At 42.4% G+C, this 16,961-nt stretch overlaps 1 protein-coding gene across 1 annotated transcript; it reads left to right on the forward strand.

Annotated features, from left to right (window-relative positions):
* The first annotated feature begins 31 nt into the window (after nucleotides 1-31).
* On the forward strand, nucleotides 32-14,345 carry LOC134059910 (hepatoma-derived growth factor-related protein 2-like). Its single transcript, XM_062516460.1, has 12 exons — nucleotides 32-351; nucleotides 845-951; nucleotides 1,064-1,125; nucleotides 1,371-1,509; nucleotides 1,901-2,657; nucleotides 4,017-4,144; nucleotides 4,397-6,324; nucleotides 6,412-6,473; nucleotides 6,565-6,641; nucleotides 8,186-8,287; nucleotides 13,650-13,902; nucleotides 14,022-14,345. The coding sequence occupies exons 2-12, from the start codon at nucleotides 865-867 to the stop codon at nucleotides 14,027-14,029; spliced, it is 3,603 nt and encodes a 1,200-aa protein (XP_062372444.1). The 5' UTR covers nucleotides 32-351; nucleotides 845-864; the 3' UTR covers nucleotides 14,030-14,345.
* Nucleotides 14,346-16,961: the final 2,616 nt, after the last annotated feature.

The following is a 16,961-nucleotide window of genomic DNA, read 5'->3' on the forward strand; positions in this document are numbered from 1 at the left end:
TAAATTTGACCCGTATGATACGTCACGCGTCCCTTTGTTTTTGAAGTTAGATTCTGGTGTGAGTTTGTGTTGCATGTAACAACACATTTTCAGATTCTATGTAATAGAATAGTGCCTATAAAATACTCTTGGGGTTTAAAAAGCTTGTCCCGAGTGTCGTGAGCTTTCCAAAGGCTCCACCTCCGGTCCCACCAAGCCTCTTGTTGGACGGTAGGCTACACTCTATGGATGCGCTAAGCAGGAGGACTTGTGCGAGCTGAATTGCACGTTGGCAGAAGCCGCTGGTCGTGGTGGATCGGCTTGCTTAGCAAGGTTTTAAGTCGTGCATTCGTTCGTTTTGGCAAACTGACGGTATCTATGTCTCTTTTTGTATTTATCAAAGGCGTGAGTGTTGCTGTGAAGTCTGAATAATCCTGCTCAGAGCTGCTGCTGCAAGTCAGCTGCAGACCCGCCTCCGCTACAATGTAGCAACATATTGTATCTTGTGTTTTAGATAAAGGGCATTCATATGAACTAGGTTACGTGTATCAATGATGGCATGCACGACTATTAAACGAGGTTTTCGTCTTGTTGAAATATACTCAACTCTTGAGTAGTGGAGGGTACGTTTTAAGTCAAGACCCTTGTAGCAGTTAGCAATTAGCTAGCTGTGCTGATTTGTTGTGAAAATGCTGTTGCTGTTTTTTTTGTCTGTGCATGGCGAACACGCCCGTATGTTTTGCTAGTCGAAGGACACAAGTGATATATTTTATGTTATCAAGTTGCCAGCGTTATAATTGGCTTATAACTTTTAAAACGCAATATGCTTGTTACTCGCGTTTACTATTACGCCATTTCGTCATAGGATAACCTGCGAACCCGAACATGAAGTCTGTGAAGAATAGTCACAGTTTTCAACCTGGGGAGCCCGTCTTCGCTAAGATGAAGGGTTATCCTTTCTGGCCTGCCAGGGTATGTTTGTTGATGAAAATCCTGCTTTGTGCGGATGAATTCTGTCATAGTTTCTACATAAGCCAAAGCTGTTTTGTATGCAGTGTTTGATCAAATTCTCATCCTTCTACAGATTGGGGAAGGCAAGGGACCCAAGAACAAAGTACCCATATTCTTCTATGGCACACACCAGACGTGAGTTCGCATTCTGCAGTGTGTGTGTGTGTATGCTTGGTCATGTGCCTCTTGTAGCATGGCCTTGGAGCTGTCTAATTCGGTTTTTTTAGTAAATTATGAACATCATCAGTGAAACTGTAGTGTGTGTTTCTTGTAGTTGTGGTTCTGAAGGTGTTTGTCAAGTAAACCCTGTGGGCAAGAAAGCAAGTAAATGATCTGTTGCTAAGGGGGCATATTCCTCTGACACTTCCCTTGCCTTCCAGAACCTTTCTGCTCCCCAATGAAATTGTTCCCTATTGGCCGAACAAGGACAAATATAACAAGCCAATCAAGAAAGGAGGATTCCCTGAGGCAATGTGGGAGATTGAGCATGATCCAGGAATATGCCTGAAAGGACCAAAAGTGAGATATTGCCAAAATTGAGTTGCAAATCTTTCAAAAATGTTAATGCGTGCTAATATTATTAGACAAACCATGGTATAATCTATGATTGGAAGCATGTATATAAGCTATATGATGTTTTAGTGTCTTAGAGACACCCTAGTAGGAAGTTACAGATCAAAGTCCTCTAAAATGCTGCCTTTTCAGTTACCACAGTGAGCCTAAACCTAAGTCTTACGGAAGTTGTGCATGCAGCCAAAGAAGGCTATCGCTATAACTGCCAATGTGATCAGTGTCATAAGGATTTGGCAGCTGAGGACTACAACACACAACCCTCATATTTTGGTCTTTCCCATGCAGATGTCGACTCAGTCATCTTTTCTTCTGTTTTGTCTTTTGTTTCCTGGCACAGAAAGTGTCACTGCTGAGCAGGGTGGAACAGATGCGCAAAGCTCAGAAGAGAGCCGCCGCCAGTGCCTCCCTGACGGACGCACCCACTCCTGCCAAGATGGCAAGGGAGGAAGCCCCGGCCGGAAAGCCACCTCCTACTGCGCCACCTGTGACCACAGAGAAAAAAACGTCTGCAAGGACTGCAGCTCCTAGACAGACCACCACTGCCACCCCGAAAACCACGACCACTCGGCGGTCTGCGTCCGCCGACCAGGCCGCATCGACTCCAGAAGCCGCATCCTCTCAGAAGTCCTTGCGCTCTGCTAAAGCCACACCCTCAGAAAAGGTTGTTCTCTCTGAGCGGAGGTCCCGAAGTATACCCAAAGTCACACCAACAGAAAAATCAGACCCCACCCACACTATACCCACACCTCAGAAATCCACGGACACAAAAGTTACAGATACATGTTCTAAAGACACACCAGCTACAATAACTGCCGTGCTCCCTAAGCCCACCTCTCAAACACAAGCTCAGCTCAAACCACCTCAGGAAGCCGCCTCGCCGCAGAAAGACACACCCTCTCAGGGAGAAGTGGCGTGCCAAGAGGCCAGACCTTCTCCAAAAGCCACACCTGTTCCACAGACGACACCCTCGCTGGAAGACACACCCCTCCAGGAGGTCACACCATCTCAGGAAGTCACCCACTCGCAAAAAGCCCAGGCTGAAGTGGATGCGCAGTCTCAGGTTCCTCAGAAGAGCACTGATGTCAGTGCTGCAGGTAATTCACACACCACACATTCATACAAGTAAGGAATTCTGCATATGTTACGTACAGACAAACACACACACATTTAAAACAATTGTGCTGTTCACCAGCATTCTGGGAAGGCCTCCAGGCAGATAGTTCTGTCATGCTAAACCAGTCCCTATCTGAATCAATGGGGAGAGACAGCTTCCATAGCTGCTTGTGCTAAAAGACATTGGAAAATTCTGCCACAAATTTAAGTTATAATGTGGCAAAAATGTAAATAGCTTTTGTGGTGTTCTTTCATGTTTCAAAGGATGCATTCATGGTTTTTAAGCTGTAATATTGGGCCTACTGCATTTACTGTAAGCGTTTCAAGGCTATTACATGTCTTGAGCAGAACAGACCAACAGCCAGAGGAGTGGGGTGTGGGAGGGCACCGTAGATACCAGGAAAAAACATCTCCTCATTCAATGATCAAGGGAGAGGTGATGTCATTGGCTGGTGGGGTTCAGAGAAAGGACAAGGCCATGTGGACACTGCCTGTTATGAAGTAGACACGATAAGAAAACCCTCCTTAGACCCCAAACTGGAAAGAACCAGAAAAACCCAAGGCCATACAGTTTTACATATATTTTTATATGATAGGAAGATGGTTTCCACCCAATAGGGGAAGACCCTGCTCGACGCTGATTGGCTAAAAAGTGTTTTTGGATGGCGTGAGAGGTGGCACTTCTTGAGGGCCAACGGGTATAAAAGAAAGGCCTCAGCCATCCACTGTAGGATCTCATCGAGAGGCCCCAGCTGATGACACTTCACCTTCTCTTTATTGCCTGACGGTTGGCCTGAACATTGTTTGGGCTGTACTATTACTGCAATACGGTGAATAAAGATCAGGGCCGGGTTTCCCAGATTCGTTAAGAAGCTCTTAAGTGCTAAGAACTTCTTAGGAGTACTCTAAGAACGCTCCTAAGAAGTTCTTTGCACTCGAGCTTCTTAACGAATCTGGGAAACCCAGCCCAGCGGTCTTCAGAGATCTACTGTGTGTTACTATTAGTGTTAATTGTTAATTGGATTCGACAGGGGACATTTTCCACAACACTTGTCAACCTTTACTCAAATGGAGCCAAAACAACATGTATGCTTTTTGCTTGGTTTGCCCCCTAAATCACACCATATTTCACAACACTGTTTTTACAATTGGGTCATTAAGGACAATGTGATTACCTCTTTGTAAATCAGGACTGCTTGTTAGAGGCCTGCCATATTTAGCACTACAGACCATCCAACCATGTCCTGTGTTGACTCCTATATTGTCACTGTAATGAGTGTACACGCACAGACACACACACGCACGCAGAAGAACGCTAATCCTATCTGCCCTCTCCACAGATGAGTCTCAGGAGAGGGATGACAGGAAGAGGAGGAGAGGAGAGAGGGAGGAGGGAGGAGAGGAGGAACCAGAGCCGAAGCAGAAGAAAAGTAGTGAGGGAGTAGGCGAGAGCTCCCCAAAGCAGGAGGTGAGGACACAGTGTTTCCACCTGCTTTACTGTACGTTTCTGTGCATGATGTTTCCAGAAACATTTGTGATCTATCTGCTTCTTCCTCTTCTTCAGAGAGAGCGAGAGAGAGACTGACTCTGAACTTTGTGATATGAATGGCTATATGACCATTAATGACAAAATGGCTATACAGTGGAGTCCAAGCATGAACAAGCAAATAATCCACTTTATTTCTTTTGATTCCTTCTATCCCTCCTTCCATCCTTCCAGAAGAGCAACGTTTCTGCCGTACTGAAATCTCTGCAGGATCTTGTGCAGAGCAGAGAGGTCAGGAGAGGACAGAGGGAAAAGGAGAAGGAGACACAGAAGGAAGAAAAGAAGGAGTGTGATAAGCAGGCACCAACAGAGGTCAAGGACATTTCAAAAGACAAGAGGGAGCTTCGGAAGGAGAACAAGACTGAGGTGGCAATGGAGATCAAAGAGGTTCCAAAAGAGCAGAAGAGAGAACTTCAGAAGGAGAATAAGACTGAGGTGCCAATGGAAGAAAAGGAGGTTCGAAAGGAGGATAAGAAGCAGACATCAGCAGAGGTCGCGGAGATTCCCAAAGAGGAAAAGAGAGAGCTTCGGAGGGAGAATAAGACTGAGGTCCCAACGGAAGTAAAGGAGGTTCCAAAAGACAAGAGAGAGCTTCGTAAGGATGACAAAAAGCAATCATCAATGGACGTCAAAGAGGTTCCAAAAGAGGAGAAGAGGGAACTTTGTAAGGACAACAAAATGGAAGCACTAGTAGAGGTCAAGGAGGTTCCAAAAGAGAAGAGGAGGGAGCTTCGTAATGAGAACAAGGAGGTTCTAACAGAACAAAAGGAGGCTCGGAAGGAAGACAAGAAGCAGACACCAACAGAGGTCAAGGAGGTTCCAAAAGAGGAGAGGAAGGAGATTCGTAATGAGAACAAGGAGGTTCCAACAGAACAAAAGGAGGCTCGGAAGGAAGACAAGAAGCAGACAGCAACAGAGGTCAAGGAGGTTCCAAAAGATAAGAGAGAACTTCAGAAGGAAGACAAGAAGCAGACACCAACAGAGGTCAAGGAGGTTCCAAAAGAGAAGAGAGAACTTCGGAGGGATGACAAGAAGCAGGCACCAACAGAGGTCAAGGAGGTTCCAAAAGAGAAGAGAGAACTTCGGAGGGATGACAAGAAGCAGGCACCAACAGAGGTCAAGGAGGTTCCAAAAGAGAAGAGAGAACTTCGGAGGGATGACAAGAAGCAGGCACCAACAGAGGTAAAGGAGGTTCCAAAAGAGAAGAGAGAACTTCAGAAAGAGGACAAGAAACAGGCACCAACAGAGGTCAAGGAGGTTCCAAAAGAGAGGAGAGAACTTCAGAAGGATGACAAGAAGCAGGCACCAACAGAGGTCAAGGTTCCAAGAGAAAAGAGAGAACTTCAGAAGGAAGACAAGAAGCAGGCACCAACAGAGGTCAAGGTTCCAAGAGAAAAGAGAGAACTTCAGAAGGAAGACAAGAAGCAGACACCAACAGAGGTCAAGGAAGTTCCAAAAGAGAAGAGAGAACTTAGGAGGGATGATAAGAAGCAGGCACCAACAGAAGTCAAGGAGGCTCCAAAAGAGAAGAGAGAACTTCGGAGGGATGACAAGAAGCAGGCAGCAACAGAGGTGAAGGAGGTACCAAAAGAGGAGAATAGGGTGCTTCAGAGGGAGAGTAGGAAGGACATATCAATGGAACAAAAGGAGGTTCGTAAGGAGGACAAGAAGCAGGCACCAACAGAGGTCAAGGAGGTTCCAAAAGAGAAGAGAGAACTTCGGAAGGATGACCAGAAGCAGGCACCAACAGAAGTCAAGGAGGTCCCAAAAGAGGAGAAGAGGGTGCTTCAGAAGGAGAGTAGGAAGGATGTACCAACGGAACAAAAGGAGATTCGTAAGGAGGACAAGACGCAGGCACCAACAGAGGTCAAGGAGGTTCCAAAAGAGGAAAGGAGGGAGCTGTGGAAGGAGAACAAAAAAGACTTGCCAACAGGAGAAACAGAGGTAGCAAAAGAGGAGAAGAGGGAACTTCGAAACAAGAAGGAGGTACCAACAGAGGTCAAGGACGTTCAGAAAGAGGAGAGGAGTGAGATTCTGAAGGAGCAAAAGAATGGAAGTGTGCAGGAGATTGAGGGCAGGAGAGACCCTTCTAATGTGAAACTGTGAGTGAACACACACACACACACACACACACACACACACACATATATTTAAATATGTGGATTAATGCAAGTCTCTTTCTGGCTCAGGAATGAGGCTATAATACTGAAGAAAGAAAGGAAAGAAGAGCGGAAAGTAGGCATCAAAATAGGTGAGTCACTGTTTTCAGTCCTGTGATCCGTATAGTGTGTGTGTGTGTGTGTATGTATGTGTGTGTGCGCTTAACCATTTTTGTTCTACAGTCACAGACTCAGTTACAGATTCCAGACTGCACAGGCTCCTTGGAGAGATCCGCATCTCCTTGACTGTTGGAAACCCAGTAAGTCACATTTAAGTTTTGGCCTAATCACCTCATGACAGGGCTACACTGCACAATATAGTTTCAGCATGGTCTTTCAAATGATTTTAATATTTATTTCATATGTGGATGTGGTCTCCTACATCAGGGGTCACCAAACTATGGCCCGCGGGCTGACTCCGTCCTACCACCCCACTTTGACCCCCAGCCCCTCTGCCCCCCACTTCTTGAACCGGCCCCCCGAAAGTCTAGCTAAGAGTATACTAGTGTAGCTAAGTTGTACAATACAACAATGCAGTTTGCGTCCAGAAAGCATAAAAGTGGTGCACCAAAGAGAAAAAAAAGAAGACGGGTGGATGAGTGTAGGGTACGCTGCTTAGCTTATAGGACTGTTTCCGATGTCGGGGGAATTAAGAGGTCACGATGATTAACCAGGTAGCGGTAGCCCATCAAAATTCCACTGGAGCTTCAAACGGTTCTGTACACGCAGCCTGCACTCTTTGAGTCAAGGTAAAGTGTCATTTTTGGTACATACTGTAGCTAATTAAGGTACACTTATGGTGTGGGTGCTTGTGTTTCTTTACGAATCTGCCGTTTGTATAGAAATGAATATTAAGTGGCACATAGAGATAGCTGATGGACGGTAGCCTTTGGTGTCGTTCCTATACCCTCGAAGTGAAGTGTGTTAGCCTACTTTAGATCGCCCAACTAGCCTATGCCGTTACAGTCATGATAACAACGAGAATGACTGAAAAGTTTACTGGTAAATTTGATCAATTAAGTCCATAACACTAGAAGTTTAACTGTCTGTTTAACTACTGTAGCTTATGAGTTGAGTAATAAGTAATTTTGGAAGTAGAGGGCAGCAATTTTAAGTGCTGCACAAAATTGTTATTAATATTATTATTAATATCAATAGGCCTACCTATAATTTATAATTTTTAAAATATATTTTCTGGGCTTTTTTATGCCTTTAATCAGACAGGACAGTGAAGAGTGACAGGAAGCGAGAGAGTAGGGGTGGGATCCGGAAAGGACCACGGGGCGGGAATCAAACCTAGGTTGCCAGCGTGCGGTGCAGGTGCCCCAGCCAGTTGCGCCACGACCGGGGCCTATAATTTATATGTTTTGACTCACCTTTGCCAGTGTCAATCACCAAAACTTGACAGCTATGTTATTTTAGTAAATACATGGAATCTGTGGTATTTCAAATCAAAGTGTGAAGATTCAATTGCTACTTTTGCAAACCACTTGTAAAGATAAACAAATATGTGCCAGGAATCAAGTGTTGATGTAGTAGTGTGGATATAGGGGGAATGACTGTGCCAGGATACTCTACTACACAATGAGCTGACCTGGACCCGGCCCCCCATCACAGTCAGGACCAATAATGTGGCCCCTAGAGAAAAAGGTTTGGTGACCCCTGCCCTACATAATCATTCTAGAATGATTCATTCTTAGTAAACAGAGTTATTTAATTGATCTGGTGAAAATTCCTTTGCTTTTGGTGCAGCCATGATACTCTCTGCCTTTTCTAATAATCCATCTCTCTCGCTCCCTCTCAGGATGTGGGGAAGTGTGTACTGGCATTAGATGAGCTGGGACGAGTACCTGTTTCCTCTCAGCATCTACAGAAGCACAAAGAGCTCATTGAAACACTCAGCAGGGTAGGATACACACACACACACACACACACACACACACACACACACACACACACATATTCTGTCTCTTGTACACATACTCATGATCATATGCATACAAAGTCAGTGTTATATCAATATAGTCAGTCACACACTAGTAGACCAGTGGTAATACAGTTAAGCTGGCATAAATACTATATTCATGTGTAAGCAATAAGCTCCGAGAGGTCTCAGGTTGCACTGATTTTAGTTCATCAATGCCTAACCATGCCCCTTAGCTGACATCAGTCAAGGGGCATTGTTAGGCTCGACATGCAAGCAGAGTTCTGAAATCAGTGTAACCTATGGATTCTGGTAGCTTATTGCTTTTCTAAAATGGTTACTAGCCTATAGCATGGAGAAATGTAATGATTTTTTCATGGACAATCATTCTTCCGCCAAGAAATACATTTCCTCTATCATAATCATTGTCAAGCAACTTCGAGATGCAGCTACTCTAACTTTTGTATCAAGTTGTGGTAGCGCAGTAACGTGGAACGAAATGCGGTCAAGGTGTTTATTTGTACTGGCTTTTACAATGGCCATCAAACACAATTCAGCCAATCATAATCAAGGACGAGAATTATCCGTTTAGAATATATAATTTGGTATAGAATCACAATTGAAACATGAATTGTGGATTTGTAATGCTACAAGTAATATCTGTGGTTATGAAAATAAGTAGGCCTCACTGATGATGATAAAGATCACATGAGGACGAAGAGTTCCCAAATGCAGCCACATCACAAACCAGCCTTTGTATCTCCACTTATATTGCAATGCTGTAGTGCAAGATGTTCCCTGTGGCCCAGACAAAAGCATACTTAGTATGCTGAGTTTCATTAGATTATGCTAGAGGATCTTTCTGAATTCCTCATAATTGTCAGTGGTGGTAATAGCTTCTTAATACTGTCTTTTATAAATGCATCATGTTAGTACAGGTCTGGAAAGTCTAGAACAGAGTGGAATTAAGAATGATTGTTCTCTAGACACAGGAAAGACATTAAATCAATTCAACAATAGTACTGACTTGTCTTACAAAACTAAAAAAACTAGAGGTGTAAAAGAAAAATAATCAATTAGGTGGAGCTTGCTAAAGGCCTGGAATTTTTATTTTGGGAAAGGGTAAGCATCCTATACCATATTACCTCTTCAGTTGTTTATTCAGTGTTCAGAGGATAATCATATTCTGAGACAGTGCACAGTTTACAATCAATTGCACCGAGGCTTCATATCCCAATAGGCCATAAGACCATAATTTCCCTCTGTGATGAATAAAGTAGAATAGAATAGAATAGAATAGAATATATACTTTTTTGATCCTGTGAGGGAAATTCAGTTGTCTGCATTTAACCCAATTTAACCGAATTAGTGAACACACAGTGAGGTGAATCACACAACCCAGAGCAGTGAACTGCCTGCCCAACCAGCGGCGCTCGGGGAGCAGTGAGGGGTTAGGTGCCTTGCTCAAGGGCACTTCAGCCGTGGACTGGTCGGGGATCGAACTGGCAACCCTCAGGTTACAAGCCCGATGCCCTAACCAGTAGGCCACGGCTGCCCCCAAATAATCTATCATGTTCTTCAGGTATTGCATACACTAGCTGATGGTATTGTAGGCCACTGCTACAGGGTAGTAGGATTACAGTAGCACAACAGAGACGGCACATGCCAAGTGTAATAGAAACCCTCAGGCCGTTTCTTAGCGGAGCGTCTTGTCTTTAGGATGACAAAGTATGACAAGTAACCTGGTAGTATACACCATGTTTGAGCAGTATTGTGTAATCTCACTTTTTGCAAAATACTTATTGGGACATCAATGTCCTGTCCATAAGTTGTCCAGGGACAATTACAGACAGACTGTCTGTAATTGCATTCTGTATAGTTTGAGTGCTGAACTTTGCATGAAGACAGTCTCATTAAACACACCTGGATTCAACTACTAAAATGCAAGCTAGTTAATCATTATGCTTCCTTGACTGCCCTCATTTGCACAATGACAGGACTCAGTCAGTCAGTCTAGTTAAAGAGCAGTTTGTAGTCAGACCGCGGTTTTGCAGTTTGGTCCTTTCATAGCGTCAGTCAGGACCAGAGCTGATGGTTCATTGGGAAGGGGGATTTGTTCAGATTTGTAGACTCTAAATTATTCTGTAAGAATAATAATTGTGTGTTGAACTTTGTTAACATACATATGTAACTTAAACATTTTGCTATGGATGTAGGCTGACTTGATTACAAAAAAATATATAAGTTGTCATATCCTCCTGAGACCCGGGGGAAAAAAAGTTTTAATTTTGAGATTTTTTTTAGATGATTTAAGTATTTTGGTCTAAAGAAACATGCTGCAGCAAAAAAAATTCCAAAAATGTTCTTAGTTGCTGAGTTATCAGATGTCCTCTGCAAAGGACATCAGGACTATCCGAATGTCCTAACCCTATGGGAATAGTAATAGTATTGCATTAAAGTCAATGGAGTGTTAGGGTATGTGAGATATTACAGGCAAATAGGTGGCCAAGAAAGGCTTTGCTCCCCCTCAAGTTTTTTTTAACATAGCTCTCAGAGATGGCTACTATAATGAAGTGTTGCTATAATGGCTGAATTAGCATTCAGACGGCCATAATAATGAGCCTGGCTCATCGGTGTTGCAGCCAGTCTGCATACATGGCACACTGTAGAGCTAGGTTTTAGGTTTGGAGTGGTTACTACACTCTCCCTTTAATGAACATGTGTTGAAGAAGTGCAATGGCTTGCTGTGAGGGCATCAGAGAGTATACACCATGATAGGGACTCTCATTATTTGACCTCTGACCCCTGTGCCAAAGACCCAAGAGACGAATGAAACGTTAGTGTTCAGGGCATCCTAGGATGGCAGAGGTACACTAAAGGGATGCTTGATGGATAAATTGTAAATGTGAAAGCACTTTTAGGAGTGGCAAATACTCATTTACAGGTAAATGGAGTAATCAGTTACCCAAAATACAAATTGGGTAATGTACATTGAGGCAAATTCACCTACGATGTACTTATTTCTTAATAAACCTTAAAGTTCTAGCTTACACACTGCTTCTGGGGCTGTATTGTACCTTAAGGGATCCCCTTTTATCCTGTATCTCCTTTTATTTATTAGAAATAAGTAGAAAAGACCTTGTTGTCTCACTCAACCCTCTGCCTTCTAAAACATAGAAATTGGTTAAAAAGCAGGGGTACTGAGTCCCGATGTCCACTACAGGAGACATTGAACAAAAGTTATGTTTTGAAGGTGTTACAATTGTTGGATCTTTCTGAAATTTCAGACACAAATGGACTGTGTGCAATAAAACACATAATAATGACCAAAAATGGTCAATTACCTCTGTTGGGAATAGTAATAGTATTGCATTAAAGTCAATGGAGTGTTAGGGTATGTGAGATATTACAGGCAAATAGGTGGCCAAGAAAGGCTTTGCTCCCCCTCAAGTTTTTTTTAACATAGCTCTCAGAGATGGCTACTATAATGAAGTGTTGCTATAATGGCTGAATTAGCATTCAGACGGCCATAATAATGAGCCTGGCTCATCGGTGTTGCAGCCAGTCTGCATACATGGCACACTGTAGAGCTAGGTTTTAGGTTTGGAGTGGTTACTACACTCTCCCTTTAATGAACATGTGTTGAAGAAGTGCAATGGCTTGCTGTGAGGGCATCAGAGAGTATACACCATGATAGGGACTCTCATTATTTGACCTCTGACCCCTGTGCCAAAGACCCAAGAGACGAATGAAACGTTAGTGTTCAGGGCATCCTAGGATGGCAGAGGTACACTAAAGGGATGCTTGATGGATAAATTGTAAATGTGAAAGCACTTTTAGGAGTGGCAAATACTCATTTACAGGTAAATGGAGTAATCAGTTACCCAAAATACAAATTGGGTAATGTACATTGAGGCAAATTCACCTACGATGTACTTATTTCTTAATAAACCTTAAAGTTCTAGCTTACACACTGCTTCTGGGGCTGTATTGTACCTTAAGGGATCCCCTTTTATCCTGTATCTCCTTTTATTTATTAGAAATAAGTAGAAAAGACCTTGTTGTCTCACTCAACCCTCTGCCTTCTAAAACATAGAAATTGGTTAAAAAGCAGGGGTACTGAGTCCCGATGTCCACTACAGGAGACATTGAACAAAAGTTATGTTTTGAAGGTGTTACAATTGTTGGATCTTTCTGAAATTTCAGACACAAATGGACTGTGTGCAATAAAACACATAATAATGACCAAAAATGGTCAATTACCTCTGTTGCTGCCATGAAATGAAAAAAAATCAATAGCCGCCATTTTGAAAATAAAATGTATTAAATCTGTTAACCCAACCCACATAATTGTGGTATCACCAGAAAGCCCAGGGTGTCCTCTTGAGAGTACAAAAGGATTTGAATAGTTGGCATGAATGGTATTTCATGTATAAGACTCAGACTGATGTCCCCTACAGAGGACAAAAATGAATGACCGGGTCTCAGGAGGATATTATTACAATCTGCCTTGGGTCTTGAGACTATTTGTAGGACTGATGGACTAGGCTACCCTGCTAAGGATGCACAACAAGTTGGACAGTGCTCTTATCATATACAGTACATATGATGTGGCGTGATGATAGTATCTCAGTAGCTCTGCTACAGGTGTCAGTTTATCATATTCTCCTCCAATATTCAATACCATTCATTTACTCCAGAAAGGTCAAACTTGCCTACTTTTGTATAGTTCAGACAGGATACTCTCAGAATAAGTTTAACGTTGGTATTGATGGATGTACAAGGTAGTGTGCTTGGTCTTGGCAGACTAGATCTGCTGGTTTGATTTGCACATTGCAATCCCAGTTCCTGTCCGTTCAGTATTGACAACATCTGGTGTTTATACTTAACCTTGTAATGAGGAAACAAACATGTTCAGGCAACCAAGCCATTAGTATTCCCAGCTAATCCACACACTGTTTCAGGAGTACAGTAATTTCCCGCATATAAGACGCAATGTGTATAAGCTGCAGGACAGTGTTTTATGCAAGTTAAAAGAAACAAAACCATATTAACGGCCCCTCTGTATTAACCTCATAGCTGAACAGATATTGCAAAATCAATGTATAAGCCGCGGCTAATAGTCGGGAAATTACGGGTAGTGAAGGGATGGTCAGAGTTGTCATTTGATTGGCTGTTGAGCTCCGATATCAGCAACGTTTTACAAAACCGAATTGTGTGCCGTTACACCTTTAACTGTTGAAACATTTTGAAATGATTGTCCCCCTTTAACACTGGTCTAGCTGTTCTCTATGCTGGTGGTATGTTTCTGTGCTCTGATGTTTGTTGTGTTTGTTTGTGACAGATCCGCAAGTTCAACGAGAGCGAGGAGATCATGCAGAAAGCCTCGATGCTCTACCACAAGTTCAAGAGTGTGTACCTGAGTGGTGAGGAAGACCTCTCTCCCGACTACATCTGCACACTCCAACAGGAACGCGAGCAGGAAGAGAGTGGGCGAGTGCAGAGGGAGGAGAAGGATGGAGAGGGGGAGAAGGAGGAGAAAAGAGAGGGAAGAGAAGAGAGAAGTGTGGTGCAAAGAGTAGGGAATGAGGGTACAGGTGAGATGAAGTTGCCAATGATATACACTTACAAATAATCTGAAAAAGGAGCCTGGCATTAGTAACCCTGTCTGCCTGTGTGTGTGTGTGTGTGTGTGTGTGTGCGTTCTGTTTTTCAGTGGTGTGAGCCACCAGGAAGAAGCCGCAAAGCAGGTTTTTGGTTTTGTCGTCTTTGCGTTTGTGTTTTTTTTATATATTTTTATAAGACTGAAAATGTGCTCTAGGAAGATGCTGTGAGACCTACCCAGACCATCCAGTCACACCAAGTCCATACACGGTAGACATTATACACACGCACACACGCACACACACAATACAGTACACTGACCTACACAATTAATTTAAATGCTGCTATTGCTTTGACCGTGTATCTTTGTCTTTTTTTACACTTTGTTTGCACTGTTTGTGGGTTGAAAGCATAAGGGAGCGTGTGTGTGTGTGTGTGTGTGGGGGGGGGGGGGGGGGGGTTGTGTGTGTGTGTGTGTGTGTGTGTGTGTGTGTGTGTGTGTGTGAGAGAGTGAGCGAGAGAGAGTGAGATAGAGGGAGAGATCAAGATATAAACAGTACTGCTGTAATTTAATTTTAGTTAAAGCCAGCAAAGAAGACAGGCTGGCTTTACAAAACACTGGCTGATGCAAATAGAAACACACACACACACACACACACACACACACACACACACACACACACTACAGGGAATTACGCTGCACTGCGTAGAGGATTAAGAGGAAAGTACAATCACAGAAAGAACATCATCATTCCCAACTGATAGACTCACAAATTCACTCCCATACATTCACTCCCATACACACACTTAGATCAAATCTGAAATATAAGTTAAGCTATATGAGTGACTTGCATTAGTGCAAACATACTTACAATAGGCTACACGCTACCTATAATTTTTTTTTTGTTCAGTTTGATTACAGATATAGCAATTCCACCTCAATTTTGATGGATCTGTTTCCGTCCTGAAAAGGTTTGTTACGTTCCTGTTTTTCTGTGAGCATTAACTAGCACATCATTCTTTTATTAAAATAAATAAAGAAAAAACAGATAACTGTCGTCATCTCTTTTTCTTTTCAGCACCTACTGATTGGTCTACAGATACATTTGTACATTTTTCTAGATCTGTCTAGAATCAAGATCTCTTATAGGATAGCTTCATACTGATACAACAAACACATCTGGACAGATAGGACACACCACATGGAGGAGAATAACATACGTATCATACATTTGAAAACAAATCTCACCTTAACACGGGTGTGAATAAGTCCATCTCCACCTCAAGCACATCTTGGTCAGTATGCCATAGAAGTGAAGCCCCTCCCTGCTGCACTACAAGACTTCAGACATATAGACCTCTGAAGTTCGCCTACAAAAAAGTCACCATCTTTGCCCAAATAAGGAGATCCGGTATCTTGAGATTTTTTCTATGGGAAAATAACATGGGGATTTTCAATAATCGCACCTGTTAAACTCTCGCGGGGATGATGACATTTGAAATGCAGACGTTTTTCACTACACAGTTTTGTCCACTGCCGTCTAGTGGATACTGTGATCTTCGGCAGGTGAAGACGGCACACTCTGATTTTTGCTACCCCAAAGCTAACTTATAATGCAACTTGCCATAGGCAGTTAGCTTCAATTAACTCCCGGATCTCCTTATATGGGCAAAAATGGCAGCTTTGGATCCTCTTTGTAGGCGAACTTCAGAGGTCTATTGCCATTTCACAGTTGCCTCATTCTCAGTGGTCTGAACCCACTTATTGAATCAAATACTGTTTTGGAAAAAACATGAACAATTCTCACCTAGGCACAGTTTGTAGATCTCAAGTTTTTAATTAAAGCTCAAACATTTGACACTGCGACATACTTGATGCAGAACACTCACCACAGATAGAAGACGTGATTGGCTAGTACAATAGTGCTTACATACATTAACTCCAAACTCTTCATACCTCTTGTGAATAAGTCTGTTCAGAGTGAAGGCACAGGGAGAGTTGTTGGTCTTGTGAATAAGTCTGTTCAGAGTGAAGGCACAGGGAGAGTTGTTGGTTGATTCCAATAGTGCAGGGGTATTCAATTCAAATTCAAAGAGGTCCAGTTACTAAAATGTCCTCCCGGCAAAGGTCCAAATCTTAAATAGTTACTCAAAATAGTGTAGGCTACCCTGATGTTAATAAAATCAATAATGCATGTACATTTCTAGGCCTATTTAATTTATTGTTACATTTCAAATGTTTTCAAGGTAATATGCTTGTAACATACCAAAAAGTCTTAACTTGAATGGTACTTGAATGCAAAACAATACTGTAGTTGTCTTTCCTAGGCCTACATTTCAAGAAAGTTAACAGACAACAGACACTGAATTTATTCTGAATAGAATAAATATAAAGCGCAAACACAACTTTGAGCAGCCTGAACTTAGGGCCTATATTTCAAGTAGTCTAGGCCTAATGTAAAACATTCCGAATCTTTTGAATAAAATAAAAGTGGATCTTTAAGAAAAAAAAAGACCTTTGCATGCTGCGTTCTACATCCTCTGCTAATAGTTCAGATTTTCTTGTTGTTGAAGCTGACAATGGGATCTGTAACGTTTCTGCAGTCGCATTACACTCATTCACAGCTGTCCCATCGCTAAATGCTCTCTTGTGTTGCACCAAAATGTAAGTTTCTGCCTATTGATTACATACTAAAAACATACCTAAACTTCTTGTAGCATACATTAAATACTGTGTAACCATAGCTTAAACACATTTTCTGCTTTGCACATTATTTGCAATTCTGCAACACACTTATTGTGAAACACTACATGTTTTTTTACATTAGACACTGTTCAAAAAAGATATCCCCTGTTTTCATTGGGAGAATCCATTCAAAATTCAAAGCACATCTGGAAATTGGTAATACCCACACACGTACCTGAAAAAGAAAACTGAACAGAGAAAACTGATCACTAATCAGTCTGAAGCTTAATCACTACAAATATACTACAGATAGTTATTTTGTACCTGCTCAAGTATGTTCAAATTTACATGTTGTGACTACGTGTT

The sequence above is a fragment of the Sardina pilchardus genome, chromosome 16 (genome assembly GCF_963854185.1).
Source record: "Sardina pilchardus chromosome 16, fSarPil1.1, whole genome shotgun sequence".
Lineage (NCBI taxonomy): Eukaryota > Metazoa > Chordata > Actinopteri > Clupeiformes > Clupeidae > Sardina > Sardina pilchardus.